The 27,887-nt window shown below is 59.3% G+C and overlaps 6 protein-coding genes across 6 annotated transcripts; 2 read left to right on the top strand and 4 right to left on the bottom strand.

Annotated features, from left to right (window-relative positions):
• Window positions 1–556: 556 nt before the first annotated feature.
• MYCTH_2294267 (uncharacterized protein) lies at window positions 557–8,008 on the bottom strand. Its single transcript, XM_003658419.1, has 4 exons — window positions 7,619–8,008; window positions 6,729–7,437; window positions 1,118–6,427; window positions 557–1,043 (listed from the first exon to the last, which is right to left on the bottom strand). Exons 1-4 carry the CDS (start codon window positions 7,846–7,848, stop codon window positions 672–674), a joined length of 6,621 nt encoding a protein of 2,206 aa, XP_003658467.1. The 5' UTR covers window positions 7,849–8,008; the 3' UTR covers window positions 557–671.
• A 2,223-nt stretch (window positions 8,009–10,231) lies between these two features.
• On the bottom strand, window positions 10,232–12,199 carry MYCTH_105600 (uncharacterized protein; the record flags this gene model as incomplete). Its single annotated transcript, XM_003658418.1, has 2 exons — window positions 10,517–12,199; window positions 10,232–10,247 (listed from the first exon to the last, which is right to left on the bottom strand). Exons 1-2 carry the CDS (start codon window positions 12,073–12,075, stop codon window positions 10,232–10,234), a joined length of 1,575 nt encoding a protein of 524 aa, XP_003658466.1. The 5' UTR covers window positions 12,076–12,199.
• Window positions 12,200–12,546: 347 nt separating this feature from the next.
• MYCTH_2294264 (uncharacterized protein) lies at window positions 12,547–14,306 on the top strand. The gene is made up of 3 exons (XM_003658417.1): window positions 12,547–12,734; window positions 12,795–12,854; window positions 12,913–14,306. The coding sequence occupies exons 1-3, from the start codon at window positions 12,696–12,698 to the stop codon at window positions 14,101–14,103; spliced, it is 1,290 nt and encodes a 429-aa protein (XP_003658465.1). The 5' UTR covers window positions 12,547–12,695; the 3' UTR covers window positions 14,104–14,306.
• A 339-nt stretch (window positions 14,307–14,645) lies between these two features.
• Window positions 14,646–16,186, top strand: MYCTH_2294261 (uncharacterized protein). Its single transcript, XM_003658416.1, has 2 exons — window positions 14,646–15,663; window positions 15,923–16,186. Exon 1 carries the CDS (start codon window positions 14,837–14,839, stop codon window positions 15,131–15,133), a length of 297 nt encoding a protein of 98 aa, XP_003658464.1. The 5' UTR covers window positions 14,646–14,836; the 3' UTR covers window positions 15,134–15,663; window positions 15,923–16,186.
• A 552-nt stretch (window positions 16,187–16,738) lies between these two features.
• On the bottom strand, window positions 16,739–22,515 carry MYCTH_113715 (uncharacterized protein; the record flags this gene model as incomplete). Its single annotated transcript, XM_003658415.1, has 6 exons — window positions 16,739–16,876; window positions 16,937–17,971; window positions 18,094–19,537; window positions 20,204–21,999; window positions 22,072–22,335; window positions 22,411–22,515. 6 exons carry the CDS (start codon window positions 22,513–22,515, stop codon window positions 16,739–16,741), a joined length of 4,782 nt encoding a protein of 1,593 aa, XP_003658463.1.
• Window positions 22,516–23,524: 1,009 nt separating this feature from the next.
• MYCTH_2294253 (uncharacterized protein) lies at window positions 23,525–27,415 on the bottom strand. Its single transcript, XM_003658414.1, has 4 exons — window positions 27,159–27,415; window positions 25,886–27,077; window positions 24,490–25,818; window positions 23,525–24,366 (listed from the first exon to the last, which is right to left on the bottom strand). The coding sequence occupies exons 1-4, from the start codon at window positions 27,309–27,311 to the stop codon at window positions 23,819–23,821; spliced, it is 3,222 nt and encodes a 1,073-aa protein (XP_003658462.1). The 5' UTR covers window positions 27,312–27,415; the 3' UTR covers window positions 23,525–23,818.
• Between the last annotated feature and the right edge of the window lie 472 nt (window positions 27,416–27,887).

The following is a 27,887-nucleotide window of genomic DNA, read 5'->3' as shown; positions in this document are numbered from 1 at the left end:
AAAAAAAAAAACCAACACAAAGCCCGAGCCAACTTACGCGAGCAGCAGTCGACCAAACATTTCCCCATGTTGCACCGGTGTCCAGCCCAGTCCGAGTTAAGACCCCCCTATTTCCAAAAAGGCAAACAAAAGACCATAAATTCCCGACGCCAGCCGAGGCAGGACTAAAAAAAAGAAAGCGCGCCGATGAAGAGAACGCCAACCACTTTTACCGCACCAGAAATACACATCGTCGACTCCACCCTAAAAAAAAAAGACAACCTTCCTTTTGCAAGATCCGGAGTCTGCCTTCCCTGTTCCCTCCTGAACTCTCGAACAAACCAAAATATAATCACGACTGAACCAAAACGAGGATTATGTGTTGAGACTTATCAATTTCTTTCCCACCCTCACGCCGAGAGAAGAAGACTTGGAAGATGCCAAAAAGGAGGCGTGAGCTGAAGAGGTCGGTAGAGAAGGGTTGCGCATATCGATATGTGTGTGACACAAGCAAGGGGTATATGACGCTAATTCGGGTTTCGGAGAGAGGATGGTGGGGTTGGGAGGGGTATCGCGAAAATTGAAAAGCCCAAAATAAACAACCGAAGCCAAGACTGTGTTGGTAAAGAGATAACATAACGGGATAAACCTGTATGCCACTGCCACTGCTATGCGCCGGTAGGGTAGCGGCTCTAGTAGGGCGATGACTCCGGCGTGCTGACACCAGACTCGGCCGAAGCCGACGGGGAGCCGATTGCCGCCTGCGGTATCGTCACCTGCGGGCTGTTGTTGTTGTTGTTGTTGTTGTTGTTGTTGTTAGATGGTGGCGCAGCTGCTGGCGGTGGCAGGGATGTAACGGCCGAGGTGGTGCCCTGGGTGGAAGAAGGGTCCTCGCCCGCGTCGTCGAGCGGCCCGTAACGGGCTTCGTACTTTTTCAGGAGGGCGAGTTGATCGGACAGAGTCTCCAGGACATCAGAGATGGGAGCGCGAAGGTCGCTGGGCTTGGCGGACGGCTTGCCCTCCACAAGGACAAGGCGACGGACGGCGAGGGTCGAGATGCACGTCTAGGTGTTCTGTTAGTCTTTTGGTTCCATAAAATCAAAGGAATCGACAGGAATGCGGGGGGATGATGACATACCTCAATCCGGCTGACTTGGTGCTCCAAGAAGCTGATCAAGAATCGCTCCGTCACCTCTCCGCCGCGCCGCTTCATCCGCTCCATGAGCTCCGTCTCGGGCGGGTGCAGCTTACGCCGGGTCACGTCCTCGAAGGTGCTGCACAGCATCTCGAGCCTCAGGGCCACGTGCCACGTAGCCCAGATGTCGTCGGGATTGATGGCTAGCTGGCTGTCCGGGCTGAGCATGGCGGGCCGGTCGGCGGCGGCCTGTGCCCGCTCGTGGAGGTTGTGCTGGTCGATCCGGCCGGCGAGAGCGTGCGGATAGAGCGAGTAGATGTACTCTGGGTTCTCGAGGCCCTTCAGCTTCTTCTCGCCCAAGTCCTTGACTTCGAACCCCTGGCTGCTGAGGGAGCGGAGCTCGTTGCGGATGGCCCGGGCGAAACCGTCGTCTTCGAAGCTGTCATCGGACGAGCCCGATTCCTGGTACGTCTCGAGGCAGCGCTGGATCTCCATGATGAAGTCCGACGAGACGGTGATCTGGCCCCCGTCAGCGCAGGCCGAGATGCGGCTCGCCTTGTTCACCATCGGGCCGTAGTAGTCCATGCGGCGGGTGACCGGGTCCGGTTCCGCCAGGGGCTCGCCCCAGTGAATGCCCATCCGTACCGACAAGCCCCTGAAGATGAGCTTGTTGTCCCGGTCAAAGGTGGGCTGGCAGCTGATCGAGTTGAGCATCTCGGTGGGCCAGTTGACCGTCAGGAGCTGCGTCTGGACGGCGAAGCACCACAGGAGCGCAGAGGTGGCGGTCGGGAACGACACCATGAAGGCGTCGCCTTCCGTCTTGACCTCGAACCCGCCGATGCGCCTGAGCTGCCTGCGCATGACCTCGTTGTGCAGCTTGATGGCGGACCGCATGGCCTCCGGATACGTCTCCCACAGCTGGGTCGAGTTCTTGATGTCGGTGAACACGATGGCGATCATGCCCGTCGGGGCGGGCACCTCGGCCTCGAGACGCTGCAAGGTCGAGTCGAGCGGACCCTCCGCCTTGGCCTTCCTGCCCCTGCGAGTGGCAACCTGGTGGGCGGTATCGTCCTGCGGGAAGTTGAACCAGGACATGCTCTGGCCCCTGTGCATTCGCGAGCGCTCGCGCCTACGTTTGAGGTCGGCCACGCTGAGCATCATGACCATGATCTTGTCCTTGGAGCCGTAAGCCATGGCGAGATCGCGGATCTTCTGTGCTGCCCGCATCAGGTCCCCGCGGACGGAGCGTGCAACGTCGACCACGAGCTCTGGCGTCAAGTACTCCCACACCTCCCTGGTGGCCAGGAGAATCGTCTCGTCGTTGTCCCCGATCGTGTGGTGCTTGATGTGCGGCGCCGCCTGCACCGGCGGCATCAGGTCCACGTACCCGAAAGCTCGCGACACGGGGAGGAGCTCGTTCAGGCGCCCCTGACGCGAGACCCAGCCGCCGGCGTCGCGGATGCGCGAGCGCTCGGGGGGGTCCGCCGGGTCGTGCTTCTTGGTCAGCATCTTGGCCTGGCCGTCAGTCTGGATCAGCATGGCCTGGACGTCGCCCACGTTGGCGACGTATAGCTCTTGCTCGTCGAGGTAGACCACCGTGGCGACGCCGCCCGAGTTGAGGTCCTCCTGGCTGAGCACGAGAGGAGCCTGGGACCCGCGGTGCGTCGTGATCGGCCTGTCCTCGGCATGTTGGATCGCGGCAGTCGCCAGGTCCTTGTTGAGCGCCAAGAAGGCCCGCCTCAGCGCGTCCTCGGCGGTCTCGCCCTGGTTCGTCTTGAGATCCCTCAACTCCTGCGCGAAGATATGGGCAAAGTTCTCCTGGAGGTACTTGGCAATCTTGGAGCCGCCGCTGCTGGAGGCCTGGCCATCGAACAGCCCCAGCAGAGTGGTCGAGTCGGACGAGTTGAAACGAGGGATCACAAGATCAATGGTGGAAAGGTGTTCGTTCTTGCCCAGAGTGTCGGCCATGCCGTATGGCATGTAGCCCGCCAGAGAGCTCGACGTTCTGACACGGCGGTCCTCGTTCTGGTCGGGAATGCTGGGCTGGGTGAGCGTCACATCGATCAGGCCCAGAACGCGGAGGTTCTGGAGGCGGCTGAAATCGGTGAGCTGGTCGCGGTTCTGCGCCACGACGCCGGGATATGTCTGCTTGATCTCTAAGCGTCTGTTGCCGGACAGGTTGAGATACCTCAGGTTGGGATTGAGGTTCCAGTTCCAATCGTAGGGAACGTTTGCGATGTTGTACTTGAGCGAGTTGCTACCGCAGTCCAACACTGCCAGCCTCCTGGCTCGCGAGATGTCGGCGGGAAGGTTGGTGAACTTGTTGCCGTTGATGTGTAGCGTCTGCAACAGCGAATAGTCTTCGAGGTCGTCAGTCGGCAGGCTCGTGAGCTCATTGCCGGAGAGGTACAGCTCGGTCAGCTGCGGCCAGTTCTTGATGGAGCGCTGCGGCATGTCGCTCAGCTCGTTGTAGGAGAGATTGAGGACGCGGAGCTCGGAAAGGAGCATGATCTGGTCGAACACGTCGTCGTCCAGCTGGTTATCGGCGAGATACAGGTTCCGGAGAGAGCCGGCGAAGGTGTTGGTGAGGAGCGCGGTGAGGCCCGAGTCCTTGCGAAGGCCGGTACCCGTGGTCGCGGTGCTACTCTGGGTGCTCCGCGACACCACGGACGTCTTCCGGCCGCCCTTTCCATACAGCGAGACCATGGAGCCTTTCCTGTTGTCCGCTCCCGGAACGGGCGGCGGGCCCACGCTGAGGAGGGTCGCGCCCGATGCTTGACTGGGGCGCCTGGACGCATCGCCGTTGAGCTCCTCCACGCTCGGCATCGAAGACAGAGCCCGCGAGCCCGAAGACTGCTTGCTGTTGACGGAGCTGCTCGTGCTGCGCGCGTCATCAGGAGGTTGGGGCGGCTGGGGAGCGCGGGAAGCATGTTTTGGGAAGTGGTCGAGGATGTTGGATGACGCGTTGAGCGTCTCCAGCTTGTTCGCCCACCACAATTCCATCGGCAGCTTGCGAATGTTGTTCCCGCGGACGTCCAGGACGCGCAACTCTGTGAGACACCCAACCTCCTGCGGCAGCTGGCGGACGGAGTTGTGAGCGATGCTGAAGTGCTCGAGCTTCCTGAGGTTGCCGATCTGGCTGGGCAGCGAGACGAAGTAGTTCCTGTCGAGGATGAGCCGTTCCAGGTTGGGCATGTTGTTGAACGACTCGTCGATGCTCGCCAGCTGAGCGTTGGACAAGTTGAGAAGCTTGAGAGTCGGGGCGGGCGACTTGATCTCGAACTTGGTGATCGGATTCGAGTTGAGCTTCAAGCTGCGCAACCTCTCAAACGAGCCGACGAACTGGGAGATGGAGTTGTGGTCGGCCGTCAGGATTTCCAGCTTTGGAAGCTGAGCGATCACGTCGATGTTCGTTATCGCATTATACTTGATGTCCAGCTCTCGGAGGTTGGCCAGGTTCTTGAAGGAATCGGGGAAGGTGCCCGTCAGCCGGTTGTTGGTCACGACGAACTTCTCCAGGTTCCTCAGCTTTCCGATCGCGTCCGGGAAGTCGCTGATGAGGTTGAAGCTGAGGTCCAGGTCGACGAGGCTCTCCAGGTTACAGAGGAAGGGGGGGAACTTTTCCAGAAAGTTCGAAGAGATGTTCAGGGTACGTAACACCGAATAGGCCCCGAAGTAGGAGGGCAGCTGGCTCAGGCGGTTATTGGCCAGGTTGAGCTTGAGCAGCCCGGTGAGCTCGCCGAGATCAGCATGCTCGAGCTGCTCGAGCCGGTTGTTGGACACGTCCAGATACGTCAGCTTCTTGGCCCAGCTCAGGCTCGGTGGTAGCCTCCGAGCCTCGTTATTCGTGTACTTGATGTCGCGCAGGCTGGTGCAGGACTGGATGAAGTCCCGCGGCACGTCCAGGGACAGATTCCTCGACAGGTTGAGGGAGATGATCTCGGGGGCCCTGGAATAGAGTATGACCGGGATAGCGGTCAGGTTGCGACCGGACAGGTCGACGTGGCTGAACTTTTGCATGCGCCCGAATCCGACGTCGTGCGTGAGGGCGTGGAAGTGGCTCTCCCGCGCCGACAGGAACATGAAGCGGCATAGGTAGCTGTGGTCCTCGCGCCCAATGTCCTCGATCCTGTCACGCTCCTCGTATCCGATCTGTTGCAGCAGCCGCTTCTGGATCAGGAGCGGGCGCTCGACGGAGCTCAGCACCCGGGTCAAGTCGTGCTTCTTGAGGACGATGTTGTAGTTCTCCATGCCGTCGATCACGTACGACTTCTTGGAGATCTGGGAGATGAGGTCCGACACGGTCGCGTCCAGCGCCATCTGGAGGGTCGCAAAGGTGCCGTCTGCCCTGAAGACGCGAATGCAGTAGTTGGTCATCTTCTCCTCCGGCCGGGGCGGGCTCCCAATGTCGTCGGCCTCCGGGACCTGGGCCACCGCCTCGTCCCCGCGGCGGACCGCCCAGCTGTCGGGCGCATTCCACGCACCCCTCGGGTCGGCGGACTTGATGGGCAGCTTATCGAAGTCAACCTCGTTCAGAAAGTCGGGGTTCATCGGCGTCAAGGGTACCGGCCTGCTGAGGATCCCCTCCATGTCGTTGAGGTTAGTATCGAGGTGGAACATGGTTCCTCCCGTGTCTTGCCTGTCGGTGGGGCCAATGTTGTCCTCGAGATCATCGCGCTGTCGGGCCGTACGGCTCTTCTTGGACGAGAAAGGGAACTTGTTGTTGAAGGTCGCACCACGGACAAAAGCGGGCCGCAGCCCGTGGGTCTCGCGCGGATCGGGCGTGGATGGCCATTCGGACCCTTGGGACTGTTGGCCGTCGCCAAACGGAGACTCGTGCCTGGACGGTCGCGGTTGGAGAGATTGGGCAGACGCAGGAAGCTTCCTCAGATCCCCCGAGTCGTCCTTGTCCCTCTTCCCCCGCAGGCGACCAAGGAAGCGCCGCTTGTGGTGGTGCCCGGGGGACGTCTGGCCATCACCGACGGCGGCCTTGGAGGTCCAGTAGCCGCTGGGAGCGCTGGGAGCGGGGCTCTGGGCGCGCGACTTCGTGCCGTACATGGCGGCCGAACCGCCGCGATCCTTGGGGGCGGACACGGTAGAATCCTCCCTGCTAATCGATGGGCGCAGCGATCTCGAATCTTCGTTGCTCTTGTTGTGTCTGTGGTGGCCGGGCAGGTGAACGATGGAGTGGCCGGACCGCCCGGAACCCGAGGTTCTGGGCGGATTCTGCGTGGAGCTGTCAGTGATGTAGCGGTCGCGATCCGGGCCGCTGAGGATGTCTCGGACAGGCGCTTCGCCGTATCGCGCAATGTCCTATGTTGGCGCATTCACGGTCAGCAAGTGCATGGTTTGTGTGTGTGTGTGTGTCTGTCTGTCTGTGTGCGCGTGGAGGGGGGGGTGTGTGTATGTATGTGTGTATGTATGTATTCTGTTTGCACAGGAATACGAAAGGTCCAAGGTTGGCGCGGAGGGTTGCAGGAAGGCGTAGCATTGGGCGATTGACAGGGTCAATGCCCAAAGAAGGAATGGGGGGAAAAGGATAATAGCGTCCGGGGCTAAGAGCTAAGGGCTAACTAAGGGCTAAGGGCGGCGAGGGTGGGGTCGCATCACGTACATCGGCTTCCTGGTAGAGAAACGGAACCACTTCCGGTGCCGGCACCGGAGTCCGGGGCCTCGATGACGGAGAGGCGTCTCTGCCGTGGTCCGTCGCGTTGGAGTAGTTGCGGTCCCTGTGCGGCCGGCTGTAGCTGTGCGAGTGCGATCGGTGCTCCCTGCCGCCGGTGGGGTGCGCGAGGCTGATCTCGGACGAGTCTCTTCCCGGAAACTCCTCTCCGAAGAATCCCTGCAGCTTCCGTAATCCTCCCCTCGCGCCGCTAGTTCTCGAGCCTTGACTGCTCGCTGTGGTGGTGATGCTAGCGACGGAGGGGCGCCTCTCGTCGGTAAAGTATGCGGCCTCTGGAGAGTCGGTGCTGCCGACCGGGGTGGCGCGGCTGATCGAAGTCCGGACGCCGGGCGACAGCTGGGAGCCCAGGGACAGGTTATCGGTCGAGTCGTCGTAGAATGTCATGGGGACGGGGGGTTCTGGAGGAGGCGCCGAGGCGGCACCGCCCAGAGAGCCGGTGGACGGATTGGTCTGCTGCTGGGTGCGAGAGGACCGGCCGCCGGCGAGGTCGAGGATCGCTAGGTCGCGGCGATAGTCGCGGAGATCGCTCATGGGATGCTCGCGCATCGACGTAGTCGAGTTGGTCGACGAGGGGGATAGCGCGACACGCGCATCGTTAGACGTGGGCGAGACTTGGCCGTCCGATTCCTTGATGGAGCTGCTGTGCACGGGGAAGGGGGGCAGGCCATCAGTTCCAACGTTCAAAAGAGAGAGGGGACGATGTGGGGAGCAGGGCAGGGCAGGGCAGGGCAGGGCAGGGCAGGTGGCCAAAAATCAAAAGAAAGCGCGCTGACGCATCCGCGGCTGACGTTGGAGAGATTTGCCCGAATGGGGAGACTCACCGAGTGGGATTGCCGCCCTCGTCCGTCTTGAGGCGCGACGGCGCCACCCATCGCGATCCATGCGGGCCGTGTCTCGATGCATTGTTGTTCCCTGCGGCTCCGGGCGGGTTGGGGAGCGATGGGCTCGTGGGCGTCGCAGGCAGCGGCTTGGCCGTGATGCTAGACCTCCCGCTGTCGGTGCTGGAGCCCGTCATCGAGCTGAAGCGGGAAGTTTCGTCGGGCTGGGGCATTGTCACCGCCTGCAGAGCAGCAGCAACCCGCGCGGTAACAAAGACACGCTTCAGTGGGCGACTGCCATTCCACACACAACAACAACACACGCACTCGCACACGCACAAGCAACTCGCACTCGCACACGCACTAGCAACTCGCAACACACGTTATCGAGAAGGTATTCGTAGCGCCGATCAGGACATTGCCCACGATTGCGGTAGCTCTTGCTCGTCTGCTTCGGGTTGTCGCCGTTGGCCGGTGCCTGCCGTCATCCGTATCACTAACGGGCGATGATGATGATTGCGATGGTGCTTGCTGTGATGGGAATCGGGGCGAAATGGGCGAGGCGATGCTTCGAGCAACGGCGGCAGGTTGGCGGGCCTGTGGGCCGGTCGAGGTGGGCCACTCAGCTGTAGGCTCCAGTGCGAGCTGTGGATGGGATGTCGGGCATCCGCTGCAGTTGGCTTTCTCCTCTTTTCTCGCCCCCTAGATCCGTGTCGTACTCCGCACGCTGTGGATTCCGCACGTGCATGTAATTAGTGTATTCCGCGCTTGTACATACAAAGTACTATATATGTCATCTATATACCTTATGTATGCACATACTAGTATATTCACTACATACGCAAACACAGCCCACACACTAACTTATTAACTTGACCAGGTATTCCGCCCAGGTAGGCTGGTTGATGTCTTGTCTGAACCGTTTGCTGAGAACGATCAAGTCAATTTCAGGCTGCTTGCACCATAGATGCTTTGAATGCACCGAAGACACACGCGTACATAGTATTGTACTGTAACCCGTACAAGTACAGGTATGCCGGAGCAGATCAAAAACCTCGAACCCTCTACCCTGAGCTGCCCGTGTCAGTGGGGTCTCGGGTGAAGGCCGACCCCGGCGAGTGAGAGCCCCGCAACTCCGCAGACGCAGGCAAAATGGGAAGCGTTCTGTGGCGAGAATAGAACTCGAGGTGCAACATTACAAGCTCCTCGCATTCGATGCTTAGTTGCGGGTTGCGGGTTCGACAGAGCAGTGGGATGCCTTAATCCCACGGATGCTAGGGCGACTCGCACAGTGCCGGGACAAACGTCTTTTTGGGGTCGGGACTTGCACAACAGGGGAAGCTTGGCCTGTGTGCTTACACTAAAAGCAAGAAGCTAGGCCGTGCGCACTGCCGAGGCGGGTCTGGCTCTCGCTTATCGATCAGACACCCGCTGGATTCTCTCTTGGTCCACCAAGACCCGGCCTTTAGTGTAATCCGTACATCTAGTGTATTAGCACCCTTGCGGGTTCACAACACATGCAAGAAGAGAGTCGAAAGCTCCGGGCTCTCGTATAGAAGAGGCAACTCAGTGTGTTCTTAATAATACAGGTTGCTGCTCTTAGTCTCCTGAAGACAAAGTTATGGCAGTTCTTACCTTATACCTTTAGTTTCACATTACCATTCTAGGCAACTGTCTTCTTCGCGGGGCGATTCAGCTTACAAGATCATCTTCGACTACGCCTTCATCCCGACACGATTTCAAGCAGCTTAACGGATAAAAGTGCTGGTTATATAGTACTCGTTATATACACATAGCGTGATAAAACCATCTTTGAATCCTAAGTTCCTAGCGAGAAAACAAATGCAGGCGTGGCTGAATATCTACGTGCGTGTGTGAGTAGTGTAAACCTGCCGATCCTACCCTGTTCACGACTAGACCCAAACTAGAACATAAGCGCCTAGGATATACCTGGTTCAGCTCAGCATAGATGAGGCATAGTATGTATTAAAGTTATCCGTGAGTAGTATGCCTACTCGCTATTAATATGCTACGTAACATTGAATGAAGGGAAGAAAGTTAGGGCCGGTAAATACATGGTGCTTGTACTATATTTTCCCTGCAGCTCCGCTGTATGCAAACTATGGCAGATGTTGCGAGCTGTATGTATGTATATACAATGCACGCGATTTACAGACTTGAGGCGAATGGAATTTTCAGGCCGGCCTCTCTTCTTGGTCTGGCCACTTGATGTTATGGCCGAAGTCGGATCCTTCTAGCTGCAGGGTGAAACAGACAGCCGCCCCCTAGAGTCTGTGTTGAAGTGGCCTGAAGGCGTGGTAACAATTGACGGGCTCAAAGCCCCTGATTAGTCTGCTCTTCGTTCCTCGGACCGAGTTGCTAGTAGTGATGAGGGATATGCGTGCACTGGGGGGTGTCTAGGATTCCATGCGGAGGACATCTGCATTAAAGGATCTTATGCTATGTTCATGACGCCAGGTAGGCCCGTATCCGTGAGACATCAACCAGGAGGACCACGGTACCACAACACTCATCACCTTAAACATCCCACTCGACTCTCTCTACAAGTTGAATGATCTATTCCCCAGACCAGCACTGATACCACACGCTCCCAGCTCACGAGGATAAGAAACTTGATAGATGTAGCTTCATCAGAGCAGCCCGACATAACAACATATCGAGGTGTCAGCTCCATCAGAAATACGGGGAACATATACAAATTTCTCCCTTCCCAAACCGCCCCCACCCCCCTTTCCACAAGAATCTGAAGCGCATGAATGTCCACCAGCTACCCATAGCCATACTACTCATTGTCATGATGGTGGTTATTGTTGTCGTTTGTTTTTGGTGTTCTTGTCGTCGTTCTCGTCGTCGTCGTCGTCGTCGTCGTCATCCTCCAACACGACATCAGCAATCTCGTCGTTTAGCAGTTCCCCAACACTACTGCTCTCCGTCAAGACCTTCCTCGCTTCTTTCTCCCCAACGCCCAAATCCTCCATGATCAGCCTCACCGCCAGCTCGGGGACCAGCACGGCCTGCAGGTACGCGGTGTATCCCCTGGCCGACACCAGCCGGTCCTCCACCGCCCGCCTGCGCAGCAGCGCCGAGAACTCGCCGATCAGGTTCTCCGTCATGGCCCGCAGCCCGCGCAGGCCGTAGTACCCGGGCGTCAGGTTCGCGTCGGACCGGAGGAGGGTCCGGTTGCGGCCCGACCGGATGGCGTCGCGGAACAGGGCATCGTAGTGCGACGGCGCGCCGCCCTCGAGGATCCTCCGCAGGGCGCCGTAGTGCGCCGCGATCCGCGCGTCCAGCCGCTGCCAGTCGATGTCCGGGTAGCCCTTCGCGATCCACGTCTCGCGCGCCGACCGCCGCTTGTGCTGCTCGCAGAAGCGGCGCATGTCGGACACGGTCATGCGCGGGTGGGCCGCCTTGAACTCGTCCAGGACGGACTGGGAGACCTCGCTCTTGCAGAGCGGGCAGACTGGGACCGGGTCTGGGACATCGTCGGCGTCTGTCAGTGGCGAAATGGATCCATCCCGGATGAGGTTCGACGCGCTGGGGACATTAGTTGTTTGAGAAAGGGCGAGGACGAGCTTCTCGTCGTCGTCCCCAACGAACGAGTCCGGAATCTCATCCGGTATTGTGAACACCGGTCGCTGGGACTCTTCCGGGTCATAGTTTCCAGAGAGCAGCGGACCATCGTCATTCGGCATTTTCAAACGCCTTTTCCGCGTTGGAGATGGCGGTTCTGGAGATCCGAGATCCTGAATCGGCTTGAACTTGCGGGCTGGCGACAGGGTTTCTGACCCGGTCTCCGACGGTGATGATGGGAGCTTGAGCTTGTATCTGTCTACATCCTCTGCGTCTGACATCGAATCCTCTGGTGGGGGTTCAAAAGTTCTGGCTGGTGATGCCGCCCGCCTGGGCTGCTTGCCCCCAACGGTTTTCGGCTGTTTGCCGTAACGTCTGCTCGGAGTCGCTCTCTTGGTGAAGAACTCCGAGTTAAAGTGGTTGTCCAACTCTCCATCGCCTGGGGGACTCCTCTTAGGTCTTTTCGATACCGGAGGACTCGTCGCATCATCGCTGTCAATAGCCTCCGCCTCCTGCTGCCTGTCCACGCGTTGGAAGCTTGAGCCGAGCTCTCCCGCGGAGCCCCGACGTGTTGAAGCCCTAGTCCGCTTGAAGCGTTCGCCTGGCGCTATGCCGCTTCCATTGGCCCCGGAGTTCCTGACATCTCGTTTGAGCGGTGACTTGCTCTGACGAGAATCGGAAAACTGAGTGGGCTGGATGTTCGCCCTGGTCGGTAGTCCCTCGTTGTCGCTCGAATCGGAGCTGCTCAACGGAGGGGCATCCACATCAACGTCCTTAATACCTTTCGCAACGGGCTTTTTGCTGAAGGAACTCAGGAGGTGAGGGACACGCTGTTGGCTGCTGAGGCCAATGTAGCGTCTGCCCGGCATGTGGGCGGTTGCTAGGGGTGAATGAGCGTGGATGGTCGGGTAGGTATGGCAGGGTGACACATGAGTTCGCTAATGGATCTGTCGAGCTCCGACAGCTCAACAGCGCGTGCCGCACTCAGCAAAGTTGTGTCTGCGTGGTGTAAGAGAGGATCCTAGAGCTGAGCCTCCAGGAGTGGACCAGGATACCCCTTTTCAGTCCAAACCATCCACGATGGTTGGTGTGCGAATACGGACAAGGTACGAGTTCAACATGCAATAATTGAAGGTAAAAGCGTTGGTGGCGAAATTGTCAATGCCGCTGGCAAGCAATCTTAGTAGCTCAGGGAGGAAAGCTGCTCCGTACACTACCGGTCATCATCTGTCCCGACAGGGAAAGCGCGACGGGCAGCCAAACGCGTCTGTTGAAGTGGGTCCTAGACAACCCCTGTCCAATCCCAAGCGGACTCGCCCATTACACTCTCGAAGTGCTCCCGCGCACTCACAGCGTTGCAGCTTCGGGGGGTGTTCGCCGCCGCGATTGGGATCCTAGAGGCGATAACCTCTTTTTCAGACGCCCGCCCACCAAAGTGTGGCTCACGTGGACAGAGTTGGCAAAAGGAAATTGTACTCCGACAAACACGATGGCCTCCCACAGAAAATATGCTGCATTGCCCGACCTGGTAGGCTAAGGAAGCCGACTCGCGCGCAGGTTCGCCGACGCCCTAACTCTCCGTGTCCAGGACTCGGCGCCCGACATTTACGAAACGCCCGAACTTACCGACGACCAGTCAACCATCCCAGTCAGTCTTTCTTAAAATAAAAGCCCACGGGAAGTCGTTGAGCTAACCGTCGACGCAGCCCACTACTGTGCGTTCGCCCTCTGACAACGAGTACGACGACGATGAGGACGACACCACTGGAATCTCGCGATCGCGTCTGCGTATAGACCAGGCGCGATCGAAGTTTATGCCCGCCAGAGTCGATGCGACAGATGTCGACTTTTCGGACCGTCTTGTCAGCAAGCGGAGATCTTACAAGACATCAACACGGCGCCACCGTATTCTCGAAGATGGTACCGAGGAGATAGGCGACCTGAGCGACGAGGACGACGCTGGCAGCCTCGCCCGGAAGATCGCTCGGCTAAGGAGAGAGATTGAAGAAGCCAAGGAAGAATACCAGAAGCAGAAGGCCGCGTCGGGTGAATCCAACGACGGGGGGGAGGAAGTGGCGGAGGACGAATTCGAGTCACTCAGCAAGGTGCTGAACGAGATGTCGACCCTCGACCGGCCGTTGCCCACCCGCACCATCCCTGCACCGCCGCCAGCGAGTGTCGGGAAAAAGGATTCCGGCGAGCACGCCGGTGGCGTCAGCTACGGGACGACTCCCGGGCCAAACTACGAGCGAACGCATGTCCTAGCCAAAGCGGCCGATTTCGACAGTCGCCTGCTCGTCCTGGAGAAGGTGCTGGGTCTTGGATCGGCCGGCATGCCCGAGTTTGACGCGGGCAGCCTACCGCGCGCCATCATACCGCTCCTCGAGAATCTTCACAAGCAGATCTCGACCTTGTCCGAGGCTTCGGTCCCCTCGCTCGACAGCATCAGCCGAAGAGTACGGGCGTTGACACAGGAGGCCGAGAACCTGGAGAAGGCCCGCCGGAACGCTAAGACAGCCCAAGACGCGCTCGCCTCGGCGGGCGCTGCGCCCTCTTCCGAAGGAGCCACCCGCGAGGATTCAGAGCAGACGGCTAAGATCAATGCCCTCTACGGAACCTTGCCGACCATCGAGAACCTGACTCCCCTGCTGCCACCTCTGCTCGACCGGCTGCGGTCGCTGCGGTCGCTTCACGCGGAAGCCGCCACGGCTGCGGAGACGCTGGCACGTCTCGAGAAGAAGCAGGCAGAGATGGCCGACGAGATCCAGCAGTGGCGGGAGGGTTTGGAAAAGGTCGAGAACGCGGTCAGGGAAGGAGACGCGACTATGACTAAGAACGTGGAGGTGATATCGGGCTGGGTGAAGGACCTCGAAGAGAAGCTAGCAAAGTTATCCTAGACACTAGCAGACACAGTGATACCCAAGCGAGTTGCTCGCTTTTTTAAGTTTTGTTCTCTCTTCCACGAAGCGGTACTTTTGGAGACCCAACGAACTGTGGGCCTAATTGCTGTAGTGTAAGCTGCGTTGCTTGGGCGCCGGAGGGAGCTGCGACTAGCGAGAGCGCGGGCATGGACAGCAGCAACTCGTTGAGTGGATCAACCAAGCATTGGCCAATCCGATTAATTGGTCGGTCGCACCCTGCTGCCGCAAGATAAATTCTCCAAGATTTGAAGCTTTGAAAGCTTTTTCGACTTTTCTTCCTCGCTACACCCAGATGTCGATGGGCTGCAAGCATCTTATCTTGCGCGCCTCTCGTCACTGATTAGCAATCAGAAGACTGGCCATTTCATATTTAGACAGGGCTATGCCTTGATTAGATGGCTCAGGGGCTGCACGTGATGGTGCGCCCGCTCGAAGCTTATTGAAGCTTTCTAAATCATCGGAGGGGCATTTTACCCCTCTCCGCCATCACCAAGCAACACTGAACATGTAAGTTGAATCCGCAACTCCCTTTGCACCGTTTACTTCCTCTTCCGGTTGGATGATGTATGAAATAGCATGTATTACCTGAAACACTTTGATGTTACAACAATCACCAAGATCTCTGACAACCAAACTCAACACACTGTTTTTTTTATCCCGCAAGAAGGCCTCACTGCGCGAAAGCTAACAATGTTGCCAAGTTAGGAAAATGACTTCGAAGCCGCCTCCAGGCCACTTCAATATTCTGTACTTTGCGAGCGCCGGCTCGTACACGTCCAAGAATGTCGAGGCACTGCCGGCACCGCTGCCGTTGAGGAAACTCTTTGGCACGCTCGAGGAGCGGTACCAGGGCATCCGAGCGAGCGTGCTGGACCACAGCCTGGTTACCATCAACCTAACGTACGTCGACGTGCCGGATGACGAGACTGCAAGAGAGGGGGAAGAGGAGGTTGTGATACAAGAAGGCGACGAAGTCGCCATTATTCCCCCTGTTAGCTCTGGATAACGGCACGCTGTGCCCCGGCAGCAATGCAATACCTAGCACTACTCCGTAGCACCAAACTCCAACAATACAATCAAGCAAGCAAGCCAGGACCCCCAGAATATCGTGATTCAGGATGTTGACGTCAGCAACGGATCCTCTTCCCCTGTTCCGCTGCTCCCAACAGCACCATCACCACCAGCACCGCGGACCCAACCTCTCCTCCTACCCCTCCAAAAAGCCCATCTCGCATCCCCCCCTTCGCCGCCGTCCTCCCTCCCAGCCTTCCAGGCCCTCCACCGATCCGCCCAGTCCCGCGAGCGCACTAACCTCCTCGCGTGCCGCCAGATGACAACGCCCGCCCAGATGAAGCCCACGAGAGCCAGCGTCGACACGACGGCCACGAGCACGCTCAGCGCGGTGATGGTCGACACCTGGCACCCGAGCGGCCGCGTCCTGAGCTCCCACCGCTCCGACCAGTGCGGGCAGATCTGCTCGTCGTAGGCGGGAGCGAGGAGGGGGATGGAAACGGTGTTGGGGACGCAAGCCTGTGTCTGTTTTTTTTTTTTTTTTTTTTTTTTTTTTGTTGTTGTTGGGTCAGTGCGGGTTGCAAGTACCAAAGTCTACTAATAAGTAGTGGTCTGGCTTTGCTTGGTCTTCTCCTTCTTTCTTTCTTTCCTAGTCAATTTGTTTTCCTCACCATCCATCACTTCCAAAAGGGAACAATTACGAAAGTAATGATACGAATAACAAGCTCTTCCTATCACTTATCGTTTTCCAGAAGTAGGGAAAGCATTGCAATAGCACACGTACAAAGGGACACCACGAGCAGCCCGGTTGGCCAAGGCAGGCGGGACACAGCTGCTGGCGCCAGCAGCGGCGGAAGTGATCAGAGTGCGTATCGGAGGATGGCATCTTGTGAATATGCCCTTGATAGCCGAAGACGAGAGAGAGAGAGAGAAAGAGAGAAACGAACAATCGCGATTGAGGATGGGGAGCTAATCAACAGTGCCAAGGGCGAATTGTATTCGTAAGGCGTTAGAGCGTGAGAGTGAATGAGAAGAGAAAGCGGAAAGGTCTACGTCTTGTTTTGTTGATAATGTAATCCGTACTCTATAACGACAGGTGCGGGGTTGTAGCGCGGCGCAGCGCAGCGGCGTGGAATTGCATGAAGAGTAATCCGTAATTACCAATATAAAGCAGCTCCTTACATGAACGCAAAGCAGGTAAAACGCGTTGCCTGCCTACCTCCCTACCTAGGAAACGGCCCTCCCCGTAGGGATCCGAACCGATCGTCTTCTACTCGACACACAACACAGTCGAGGAAAAAAAAGCAAAACACAAAGGACCGCGACTGTGCGAGATTGGAACTCGGCGGCAGCAACTCCATTCAAGTGGCACACACACACACACACGGCCCCGAGCGATCTATCAATCGATGGGGCATGCTATCTGTCAACTTGCCCCAGGCAAGGCAATGCTTATATTTTTTTTCTTCCTCTGATCGAAACAACCAAGTCCACGGTGTATCCCCGTCTCCGTCCCCCTCCCCCCCTTTTGAACTCTAGCAAACCGCGACTAGGGAGAATTACCCCTTACATAGGTACTGTACTGTACCGTACCCGTAGCTTAGTAGCTCTTGACAATGGTCCTGGCCCTCCTCCTCTCCTCCTCGGTCAGGACCCACTCCATACCGCCGTCGTCCAGGCCGTGCTCGGCCATCAGCTCGTCCCACTCCTCGTCCTCCATGTTGGCGACCATGAGGACCTGCAGGGTGCGGGCGAAGAGCTCGCGGACGGCGTAGTTTCCCTTGCTGATGGCGCCGACGATGCCGCTGAAGTCGCGCTCCATGCGGATGGCGCCGTAGGGGCTGGTGCGGCCGCCGGCGTAGCTCCACGCGCGCTTCTCGAGCACGCGGGCCAGGTGGTCGGCCGTCAGCTCGAGCAGGGCGGCGTAGGTGCGGGGCGTCATGAGGCGGGCGAGCGGCCGCATCAGCGCGTCCCAGCCGCGCTCGAACGTGCGCGCCACCTGCTCCAGCAGCTCGTCCTCGGTCCGGTCCGTCTGCGCCGCCAGCTCCGCCAGCTCGTCCTCGTTGAGTGCGTAGTCGGCGTCCCGGAAGGCGTCCGTCAGCACCGGCCGCAGCCGCGGCTTGACCACCTGGCTGAAGAGGACCCGGACGCCCTCGGTGAGCAGCTCGGTCGACACGGAGGAGAAGGAGGTGTTGAGGCTGGCCAGGCGGGCGGCGACCTCGGCCGCGTCGTTGTGGAAGGGGAATGCGTCTCGGAGGGGGCCGGCCCGGTGGCCCGGCGCTCCGTTGGGCTGGTGCTGGTGCTGGTGCTGGTGCTGGTCCGCGGGTTCGAGGATGTTGGAGACGATGCGGGCGAGGTACTCGTTGGCCATGTCGAGGCTGTTGATGAGGACGATGAAGGAGACGATGAGGTGCTCGGGCGGGAGGTTGCCCTGGACCGCGGGTTTCGGGTAGGACTCGTGACGCATCCTGCGCTGGATCATGCCGACAAAGTTGGACCCGAGGATGCTGGATATCGCACCAACGGCCGAGTCGACGACGGCTCGCTGGGACGTCGAGATGGACCTGCGGATGATGGTGTTGACAATGTACATGACGACGTCGACGGCCGAGATGATGTATGGCGGGTTGCTGTCTATCGGCTTGCTCATGTTCAACGACAGACCGGCCGGGGACTCGTCCAGCTGGAACGCTTTCTCGACGGACCGGCGGAAGAAGAAGGTCGCCAGCGTGTTGTACGGCTCGATGAGCTTGCCGGCAACCTTACGGCTGAGGTTGGATTTGACAAGGAGGTCGGGGAGGGTGAGCGGCGCGTCGTCGGGAGAGGTAGGGTCCTGTGATTTGATGCTCAGCACCGTCGGCGGCAAACTCCAGGGGTGAAAAGGTGCAGGGAAAAGGGGGAAAAGACCGGGGGGGGGGGAGGGGAGAGGAGGGGGAGGTGTGCTGGATTACTCACCCTGCACTTGGCGGCGAGGAACCGCGAGTAGACGGACCACTTCTCGAGCATGACGGCGATCTCGACCAGCAGCGCGTCCACCTCTTTGGTGTTGACGCCCTCGTCTTCGCTATTGCGCGCGTCATTGCCGGCGGCGCCACCACTACTACCACCACCACCACCACCAGCCGCCGGAGAGTTGACCCGTGGGGTCCCTCCAAAGCCCCGCTGGGGCAGGTAGCTCTGGACCAAGAAAGTAAAAGGGTAGCTCTTGACGTCGGTCAGGCGCCGGTCGATGGTCCTGTCGTCGCTCCAAGAGTCGAGGATGATGCCGCCCTGGACGTCGGCCTCCATCTGCAGGCGCTCGATGACCTTGACCATCTTGCCCGTGCCGTAGTGCCTCTCAACCAGGCCGCCGTGGGCCTCGACGATGCGCGCGATGTGGTCGAACAGCCTGGTGAGCGCGTTGGCGTAGAAGACGCCGTCTTTCCGGCCGGGCCCGCCGCCGGGGCCGGACGCCCCTTCCCTAAGGGAGGCGCGGGCTTCGCCGGCGACGCCCTGGCAGACGTATTGGCCGTAGACGTCGAGGCCGACGTCGCCCCTCCCGATGAGGGGGAAGAGCTTGAAGAAGCGGGTGACCTTGGCGGCGTCGTTCTCGGCGGCGGCCTTCTTGAACTCGCGCAGGAACAGGGCGCATAGGCTCTCGCGGGCCTGCTCGAGCGTGACCCAGGGGGGGTCGGGGACCTCGACGGTGGGGACGACGGCGGCGGCGAACCCGCCGCGGACGATGGCGTCGGGCACGCGAGAGGCGCGGCTGATGTAGCCAGCCGCGGCCTCCCAGTCCTGGGGGGCGCCCATGCTGCCGACGACGCCGGCGACGCAGGCCTTGAGCTCGGCGACCTGCTCGACCACCCGCAGCGTGTCCTCGACCCGCTGCTTCTCGAGGTCGAGGGCGCGCACGCGGCCCGACAGGCGGGCGGCCGTGTCGGCGGCGGGCGACAGCATGGTGTTGGAGATGTTGCGCACCGCGAGCAGCTGGGCGCCCAGGCCGGCGCGCAGGTTGTCGAGGCGGGAGAGCGAGCGGGCGAGGTCGGCCTGTGCGGAGACGAGCGCGTCGAGGCGGGCGGTGAGTGCGGATTCGCGGGCGTGGAGGGCCGAGAGGGCGGCGCGGATCTCGGAGGGGGTGGTGGCGGCGCGGAGGGCGGCGGAGGGGTCAGCATCGTCCTTTCTCGAGGCTGCTGTAGCGGTAGCGGTGGCGGCGGCGGCGGCGGCGGCGGCGGTGGTGGTCATGGTGGCGGCGCGGGTACGAGACGGTATGCTGCTCCTGTTGTTGCTGCTACCGCTGTTGCTGTTGCTGCTGCTGCCGTTGCTGTTATTGACGGCAGACATCTTGATTGCTGTGGTACTGGCGACGCCATTGGAAAGGGCTGACATTGATGCTGCCGTCGTCACAGTGGCGGAGCATCTCTGCTATGCAGGCGTGCCTCGGATGAGGTTGAGGTTGAGGTTGCCCCGCTGGAGTCGCTCTCGACTCTGATGCGTTTTCAAAGTGCTCGGTCGTTCAACGTTCCGGAGTAGTGTACGGATTACGTTTGTGGTTAACGTTACGGGGTCCCCGGTTTGGGCTGCGGTGTCAATTGGCAGGGGCCTGCCCGAGCTGTACTGCAGTAGCACACTTGCCCAGGTTGTGGTGACTACGAATTACACATCAGTGCAATATCGAATCGTGTTTGACCAATCAGCAATCGCGCTCAAGTGCAGCTACCTAGTAAGGAATGCACTACTCCGTCCCTAACACAGTAACTAAAACGCTGCGAGAGGCAGGCAAGCCTGGGTATCAACTACCCTTAGTACGGAGCATTAATTACTTGTAGTTTGCGGGCCTGCCCGACTTCTTCGATTTACATGCGAGTTACACTGATCGATCTCCTTCCATCACCTCATCATCAGGTAGCACACAAGAAACTCTTTGGAGCTGAACAACAACATCAACGACGCCGAAGAAAAAAAAGAAGAAAAGGAAAAAGAAAAAAGGAGAAAAAATACCCCGCAACATTTCTTCAATCACTGCCGCAGGATGTCCCTGGCCGCCGACAAGTCGGCAATCTTGGTCGCCAGCCTCTCGCGGTACTCTTTATTGCTCGGCGACTCGCCCGCGATCGCTTCCAGCTCATCTGCCCTCAGCCCGATAACCCAATCGTGGTTCAAGACGCGGAGCGGCGTGCGGGGCCCGAAGAGCAGCCGGTAGTTGACCGCCTGGTTGAGCAGGTTATCGACGAACCGCTTCTGCGCGATCTCGTAGTAAGCGCCGAGGTCGTCGTGCAGCTTCTCGATCACGTCGTCTTTGTTCGACATCTTCTCGGTCGAGTTTTGAACCTGGTCCACCGTCACCCACCTCTTGCCATCGTCCTTGACCGAGAGGTGATACAGACGGTCCGCGATGCGGTTGCCGCGGGACCGCTGCCGCCTCTCGTTAAAGTGGTGGTCCAACGTGTACGGCTTGGTGTCCCGCTCCGCCGACACGAGGAGCTCGGCCTGGGCCATGCCCTCCTGGTAACGCCGCAGCAGCTCCTCGAGCATGGCCGACCACAGCTCCTCGCGTACGTTGGGGTCCGGGCAGGCTTCTCGGAGCGCCGCCATGATGAACCGGTGGATGGCCACCACGACCCGGCTCATGAACGCCTTGCTCAAGTTCGGCCACTTGCTCGACTGCTCCCTCCACGCGCTCGCCCACACGGCGCTGCTGAAGCTGCCCAGCTCCATCGCTCGCGACCGCGCATACAGCTCGCCGAGCCAGTAGATGATGTCGTCGTCCGGCTCGTCCACGTCGAAGTCGGAGCTGATGATACGCTCCAGCTCGGGGAAGTCTTCCGGGTCGATGTGTTGCGCAAACTCCAGGATGGCGTTTGTCCCAGTCTTGCTCTGCCAGCGCCCGGCCTCGTCATCTTCTTCCTCGTCCATGGTGTCCTGGAACCGGCGAAGAACCGACTTATCCTCGAACTCCTGATTAAACTCGTCGGCGAGGTTGACAATCTGCGTCACGAGCCGGAGCTCTGTCGAGTTCTCGAACGCGCTCTCGCCCGCGTACTGCGCTTCGAGCGTCTGCCTCACGAGTTCCTGAAACCTGCCCGCAATACCACTCAGGAACCGCCGCTGCTCGTGCTCGTCCCTCCTCGACGGGCCGAGCGCCGTCATCTCCCGTTCCGCAGCCTGGAGCATGTCGCCAATGTCCTTTCGCAACTTCGGGAACTCACGCCGGGCTATGTGCCCCAAGAGCTCCGCCAGACGCGCCTTGAGTGCCCGGATGCCCACCCGCTCGGGGGGGAGGGTGTTCCACGGCTTCTCTTTGAACAAGTCCTCGCGTCGGGCAAAGTCCGAGTCGCCCTGGTCCGCGCCGCGGCCTCTGACCAGGTAGTACCCCAGCGTGAGCTTCTTCCTTTTCCCGCGCACAATGTTGCAGACCGCTTCCTTGGCGCTCGCCTCGACTACGAGGTCGGGCTTCGTCAGGATGCCCAGTGTGCGCTCCCCCTTGGGGTCGTACTCCTCCGCAATGGTCAGGATCTCCTGGGTGGAGACGTCGACGTTGCTGGGGAGCACGGCCAGGATGACGGTCCGGCTGTCCTGGATGTACGAGCGTACCATCCTCCTGACCATGGCCATGTCCTCCGCCGTCGTCATCCCCGGTGTCGGCGTGCGGAAAATGCCCGGAACGTCGATCACGGTCAGGTAGTCGACCGACGGACCGCAGATCTCGATCTTGAGCACGTCCTCACTGAACACGCTGCCTCCTTGTGCACCCGCCTGCTTTGCGGCCGGCGCTGCCGCAGTGGTATCCCCGTTAGAAGCGTCACCGTCGGACGCATACTCGTCCGTTGCGTAGCCCGAGTCGGGTCTACGGCCCATCTGAATACCCATTCTCACGTTGACCTGACTGGAACGTCAGTCCTCGGGTCCCTACAAGACCAAAAGAGAAAAAGAAAGAAGTCGGAACTGGCGGACCTCTTGCAAGACAGTTGGGAACTTGGCACGGAAGTCATCGGGGGACAGCCCGTCCGTCCGGTACCCCTCTACGTGCTTCCTATGCGCCTCGGACGCATTGGGCCCGGGGATGATGCTGACCTCGACGCGAGAGATGTCGTCGCGACGCTGCGTGATCTGTGTTGCGAAGCGCGTGCAGAGCTCCACATCCCTCGGGAACGGGATGCCCGTCAGGCTCTCGAGGAGCGAGGACTTGCCCGAGCTCTGGTCGCCTACCACGACCAGCTGAGCGCATTGTTAAGCTTGTTCCATGAGATATTCCTCCGGTGTTAGAGGACTAGGGGTCGGGGACCGGCATACCTGGGGTAGCGGAACATGCTTGCCGACATTGATCTCACGGAGCTTGTCGATTTTGCCCACGAGAGAGGCACTGACGAGCAGTTCCTGCATCTGGACCTGCGCCATGCCAGCAGTGAGCATCTAATACAGGCAAAGTAGACGTAAACCTCAAAACCGGGAGGGCTCAGAAACGAAGTACGTAATTCTTGGAGGTTCCAACGGAAACGCTTGAGCTTAATCGGTCGTCGTGGACAGCCATGATGAACCGACTGGAAGTTCCGACCCCTCCTTCCTCTCTTTATAATCCCAAAGCTTGGGTCAACCCGCCATGTCTGCATCCCAAGCGCCGGGAGCACGCAGCACATGAAACCCCCGCCCGAGGCGGACTGGTCAAAGGCAGACTTACAGGCGCCACCGGCCGCAGAACGCCCTGTCCTTGACTTTGCTCGTTTGCGATGCGGACCGGTACATGCGGTAGGCCTCAATGCTGATCGACTAACCCCCACGCCCGCTCACCCCGGACATCTCAGCCTTCCATTCTCGACTGTGTAAGGAAGGAAGCAAGAGGTTAGTAGAGTTTGTATGTATGTATGTGTGTATGTGTGTATGTATGTGCATTAGTACATATAATATACGTCGAGAAGGACGGCCTCTCCCGCCCCCCTTTCCGTGCTCGCGTCTTCCGCGCTGTTTGTTGTAGGCCTCAGCGGCCGGCGAAGGGAGGGGGGAGAGGGGCTGGGGTGGTCAATATCAGACACAGAGTCGCAGAGAACAAACGGAGGAACGAACCAACCAACCAACCAAAGTATTACCTAAAGTACAGGGATGGTGCACGGCCTCGCCATCGGCTGCGTAACCGATGGACTACGCAGTACGGACGTACTTCGCAGTGACACAGGGAGAGAGAAAGGAGAAAGAGTACATACGGATTAATCTGTATACCGTACTGCGTCAAAGCCACATTTCCGAAAAGAGAACGCGAACCTCCAGAGGCTCAGGGGTCGCGTATGCTTGCCGCGTTGGGCGCTGGACTACACAGTACCACAGTACTGTGTTAACCCCCACACGAAGGAACAAACACCCTTGACACCGCGTGCCTGCTACTGATATGCCAGGCTTTTTAGCATTTACTCCGTATTAACGTTCCAATCCAACGCAGGGGGTACACAGTTATCGTAGTTTGTATGGCCATGTTACGATTGCCTCCTGGGAGGAAGTCGGTGCAAGCAGACTGACTCCAAGGTGTAGGTAGTATGCTATAGTAGTTAGTATATACAAGTCTTTTCCCCTTTCCTTCACCCCAGAGTACCACAGAGCCCAGACCCCAGCCCCCCCGCCGACCCAATCCACATCTAATTATCATACTTACAGCATAAAGGATAGCAGACGTCGTCCATGTATCATCAGAAAGAATCAGGGACATACATCTTTAAACGGCCTGGCTATACCCACCCCCGACAAAGCCTCTCCTCCCGTTCCGATACCGCCACCACTTGCGCGCCTCGTCCACCCAAAAGACGCTACTACATAGCAACAGGAGCTTCAGCAGGTCGCTCCACCCGAGCGCCTCGGTCTGGAAGACGTCCTGGAGCCAGGGGAAGTAGATGACGAGCAGCTGGCCGATCAGGCTGCCGGCGACGGCCCAGTTGAAGAGGGTGTTGCTGGCGAGGCCGACCTCGCCGCGCAGCACGCTCTTGCTCTCGGAGCGGCAGGTGAGGGCGTTGAACATGTCGAAGAGGACGAAGCAGGTGAAGGTCATGGTGGTGTCGCGCCGCGTCACCTCGCCGTCGTCGAGCATCTCGTGCGTGTACACGAGCATGGTGCCCGCCATGATGACCGCCGCCTGCGTGAGCACGCGCGTGATGAGGGGGCGCGTGAGCACCGCGTCGCCGCGCCGCCGGGGCGGCCGGTTCATGACGTCCTTGTCGACCGCCTCGACGCCCAGGGATTGGGCGGGAGGGCCGTCCATGATGATGTCTGCATGGGGATTACGGCGTTAGTTTATGCTCAAGAAGAGACGTCGGAAGTTTTGTAGTAGAAAGAAGAATAGAGAAAGGAAGAGAGGAAGAAGAGAGAAAGAGGAGAAGAAGGAGGGCTTACTGATCCAGAGAATCTGCATCGCGTTAAGCGGGGACTTGAACCCCAACGCGGTGCATAGGAGGACGAGAGAGAGACCGGCCGCGCTCGTGGAGAGCTGAAAGGTGAGGAAGTTCTGGATGTTGTTGAAGATGCCCTTGCCTTCTTCGATGGCGTGGAGGATGGTGGAGAAGTCGTCGTCGGTGAGGATCATGTCGGCGGCCTCCTTGGCGACGTCGGTGCCGTGCATGCCCATGGCGATGCCAATGTCGGCTTTCTTCAGAGCCGGCGCGTCATTGACGCCGTCGCCCGTCATGGCGACAATATCGCCGCGAGACTGGAGCGCCCTGATGATCTTCAGCTTGTGGTCGGGGTTGGTTCGTGCAAAGATGGTGGTGTGCTCCATTGCTCTTGCGAGCTCTTCGTCCGACATGGCGTCGATCTCGTCGCCGCGAAGGACCGGCTTGATCGTGACTTGGTTGGACGCGTGCGCAGTGGGGGTAGCAATCGCCATGCCCAGCTGCTTGCCGATGGCGAGGGCAGTAGTTTCGGCGTCGCCGGTGATCATGATGACCTTGACACGGCCGCGCATCAACTTCCTGATGGAGCGCCCGACGCCAGGTCGGGGCGGATCACTCATGCCCACCAGGCCGGCAAAGGTGAGGCCTTTATACTGTTCCTCGGATCCGTGGTGAACAGGGCTCTCCGCCCTGTCCGAGCCAGGAGTGTTACTCCTAGCGCCTGGTCTGCCGCTTCTCGGCTTGGAGACGGGCCCGCTCGCGAAAGCCAAGACTCGGAGACCCGTGGACGCCATCTCCTCGGCAGCCTGCAGGGCCTCCTGTCGCCGCGCAGAGTCCAGAACGACCTCCCTGCCATCCTTGGTGACGTAGGTATCGCAGGCGTCGAGGACCTTATCGATGGCGCCTTTCATGTACGCGAACTCCTTGTCACCCTTCCCGCCCTCGCTTCCGATCGTAACGCCCATCCACTTGCGTTCCGAGCTGAAGGGCGTCTCGGACACCCTGGGCCCGATGGCATCCCGGATGTCGTGCTCCTTGAAGCGATCCAGCATGTCGAGCATGGCAACATCGGTGGGCTGACCAACCCAGCGGGTGTATGTCGAGGCGTGGCCCCTATTTTCGGTCGAGGACAGGACGGCTCGCGCGGCCGCACCGTTCTCGTTGGACTTGCGGGCGAGGCGCGCGTTGTTGGCAATGTTGCCGATGCGCAGGATTCTAAGCGTGGCAGCGTCGAGTTTGTTCTCCGCCTCGTCATCGGACTCAACGTCGACCACCTTGTCTGCCCCAAAGTACCACATCTTGGCGGTCGTCATGTGGTTCATCGTCAGGGTCCCTAGGGGATCAGGATTAGCACATATGCCACTAGCAGCTTCCACCTCACCCCCCCCCCCCCTTCTTACCTGTCTTGTCGGTGCAGACCACGTTGACTGAACCCAAGGTTTCAACTTTGGGCATCCTGCGGACGATTGCGTTGTGCCTCGCCATCCGGTGGACGCCCAGGGCGAGAGTCACGGTGACAATGATGGGCAGGCCTTCGGGAATCGCTGCCACGGCCAGCGAGATAGAGATGGTGAAGATCTCCAGCAGCTTCTTTCCTTGAAACCAGCCGAGGAGCGAGATAACGCCAATGATAACAAAAGACACTTTGCTGAGCTGAGAACCGAGCTCGTCCATCGAGAGTTGCAGGGGCGACCGAGGGCTCTCCGTTCCGGACACACTGGTTGCGATGGTACCAAAATGCGTGTCACCGCCAGTGGCAAAAACGATACCCTGACCATGCCCGGACTTCACGAGAGTCCCCATGTAGGCGATATTGTGAAGTCCGTCGTGGTCCCCCTTTGCATGCCCGGCCGCGTGGCCGTTGGAGGCTCCGCCAACGGACGGCTGGGGCAGTTGCAGAGTAGCGTTCCCTAGGCTGGAGACGCCAATCGCACGGCGAGGGCGGGTATTCGCGGTGACCCTGACGGGTTCGTTCTCGCCCGTGAGATTCGAGGCGTCGATGGTCAGGTCGGTGGCCTTGGTCACCCGGATATCGGCGGGGATGCGGTCGCCAGTGGTGAACAGCACGAGATCGCCCGGCACCAGCTGCGCGGCCATGACCTTGGACGAGGTCGCCTCGAGCACTTCTTCTTGGGGTGTGGCCGAGCCGGGGGTGGAATCCGGGGTTTTGTCGCCCGGCCAGTTTGGCGACCGCGCGCCGGGAGAAGAATTCGGTGCTTGTTTGCGGATGAGATGGGCGTGGTTCGGTACGAGATGGTTGAGCGCCTCAATGGACTTCTCGGAGCGGTATTCTTGGATGAAGCCCACGCTGACCACGATGGTCACTGCGACGGTGATGCTCACGGAATCGTCCATGTTTCCCACCAGGAGTGACGCGCCGGCAGAGACCAGGAGCAAAACTATAAGCGGCTCCTGGAACTGCTTGAGGAATCGCAGCCATATCGGCTCGGGCTCGTCGTGTGGGATCTCGTTCGGGCCATAGTCTCGTAACCTCGAGAGGGCTTCGGCGGGAGTGAGGCCGTGTGTTAGCGACGTCTTTAACCGTGAAGCGACTTCGGCTGGGGTCAGGCACGAATATTCGTCGGCCACAGTCTGGTCAGATCAATAAAAAAAAGAAGAAGGGTTAGCAAAACGTTGTTCGGACCGGGTTAGCACCATCATCGTCCTGCGTACTCTTGACTGCGCCGATGTTGTCCGAGGACCCAGCCTGGGTGAAGTAGACCACGACCGCTCCAGCTCCGCAGCTACCCCTGCCGACCTTGACTCGGGCGGGTTCTGGTACAGTGGCAGCGCATCGCCATCATCTTTGCGCGTGAATCGATCCATCGCGGATACCGGACGAGGAGCGAGTGGTGCCGCGGGGCGTAGGCGCAAAGGACCCCAAAAAGGAGCCGATGGGCCAACCGAACGTCATCAACGGCTGCAGCAGCGGCAGCAGCAGCGGCAGCGGCCAAAAGAGGTTCGAGGCACCCACCGACAGGGGCAGGACGAAAAAGAAAATGGAGGAGAGAAAGAGAAATTCGAGCGTCCTCAAGTCAATACATCAGAAGAAAGTGGACACCATTGCCGGCGCAGGCGACTTTTTGCCGTCTCAATCGATGTCCTGGGCAAGGGCTGGACTTGGGGCGGATACCTGGGCCGGTAATGGAACAAGCCCAGACTCGTGCGCTCCGTGGAACGTGTTTGAATCAAGCTCTCCAATTCCCTGCGGACAGGGGTGCGTGCAACGACCAAAAAAGGCGCCGGCCAGGCCAGGTACCATGCCCGGTTTTGGCTTGGCGTACGTACTGTGGACAAAAGTCAAACTGACGGGTAGCCCAAGGCATTGAACGGATGCTGCATGCCATGGACTAGCTGCCATGCTGGCCTTCTCCCAGGCGGTAGGTAATTCTATACTGTAGT

Source organism: Thermothelomyces thermophilus, chromosome 1 (assembly GCF_000226095.1).
Source record: "Thermothelomyces thermophilus ATCC 42464 chromosome 1, complete sequence".
Lineage (NCBI taxonomy): Eukaryota > Fungi > Ascomycota > Sordariomycetes > Sordariales > Chaetomiaceae > Thermothelomyces > Thermothelomyces thermophilus.
This window is presented reverse-complemented; position numbering and strand designations above follow the sequence as displayed.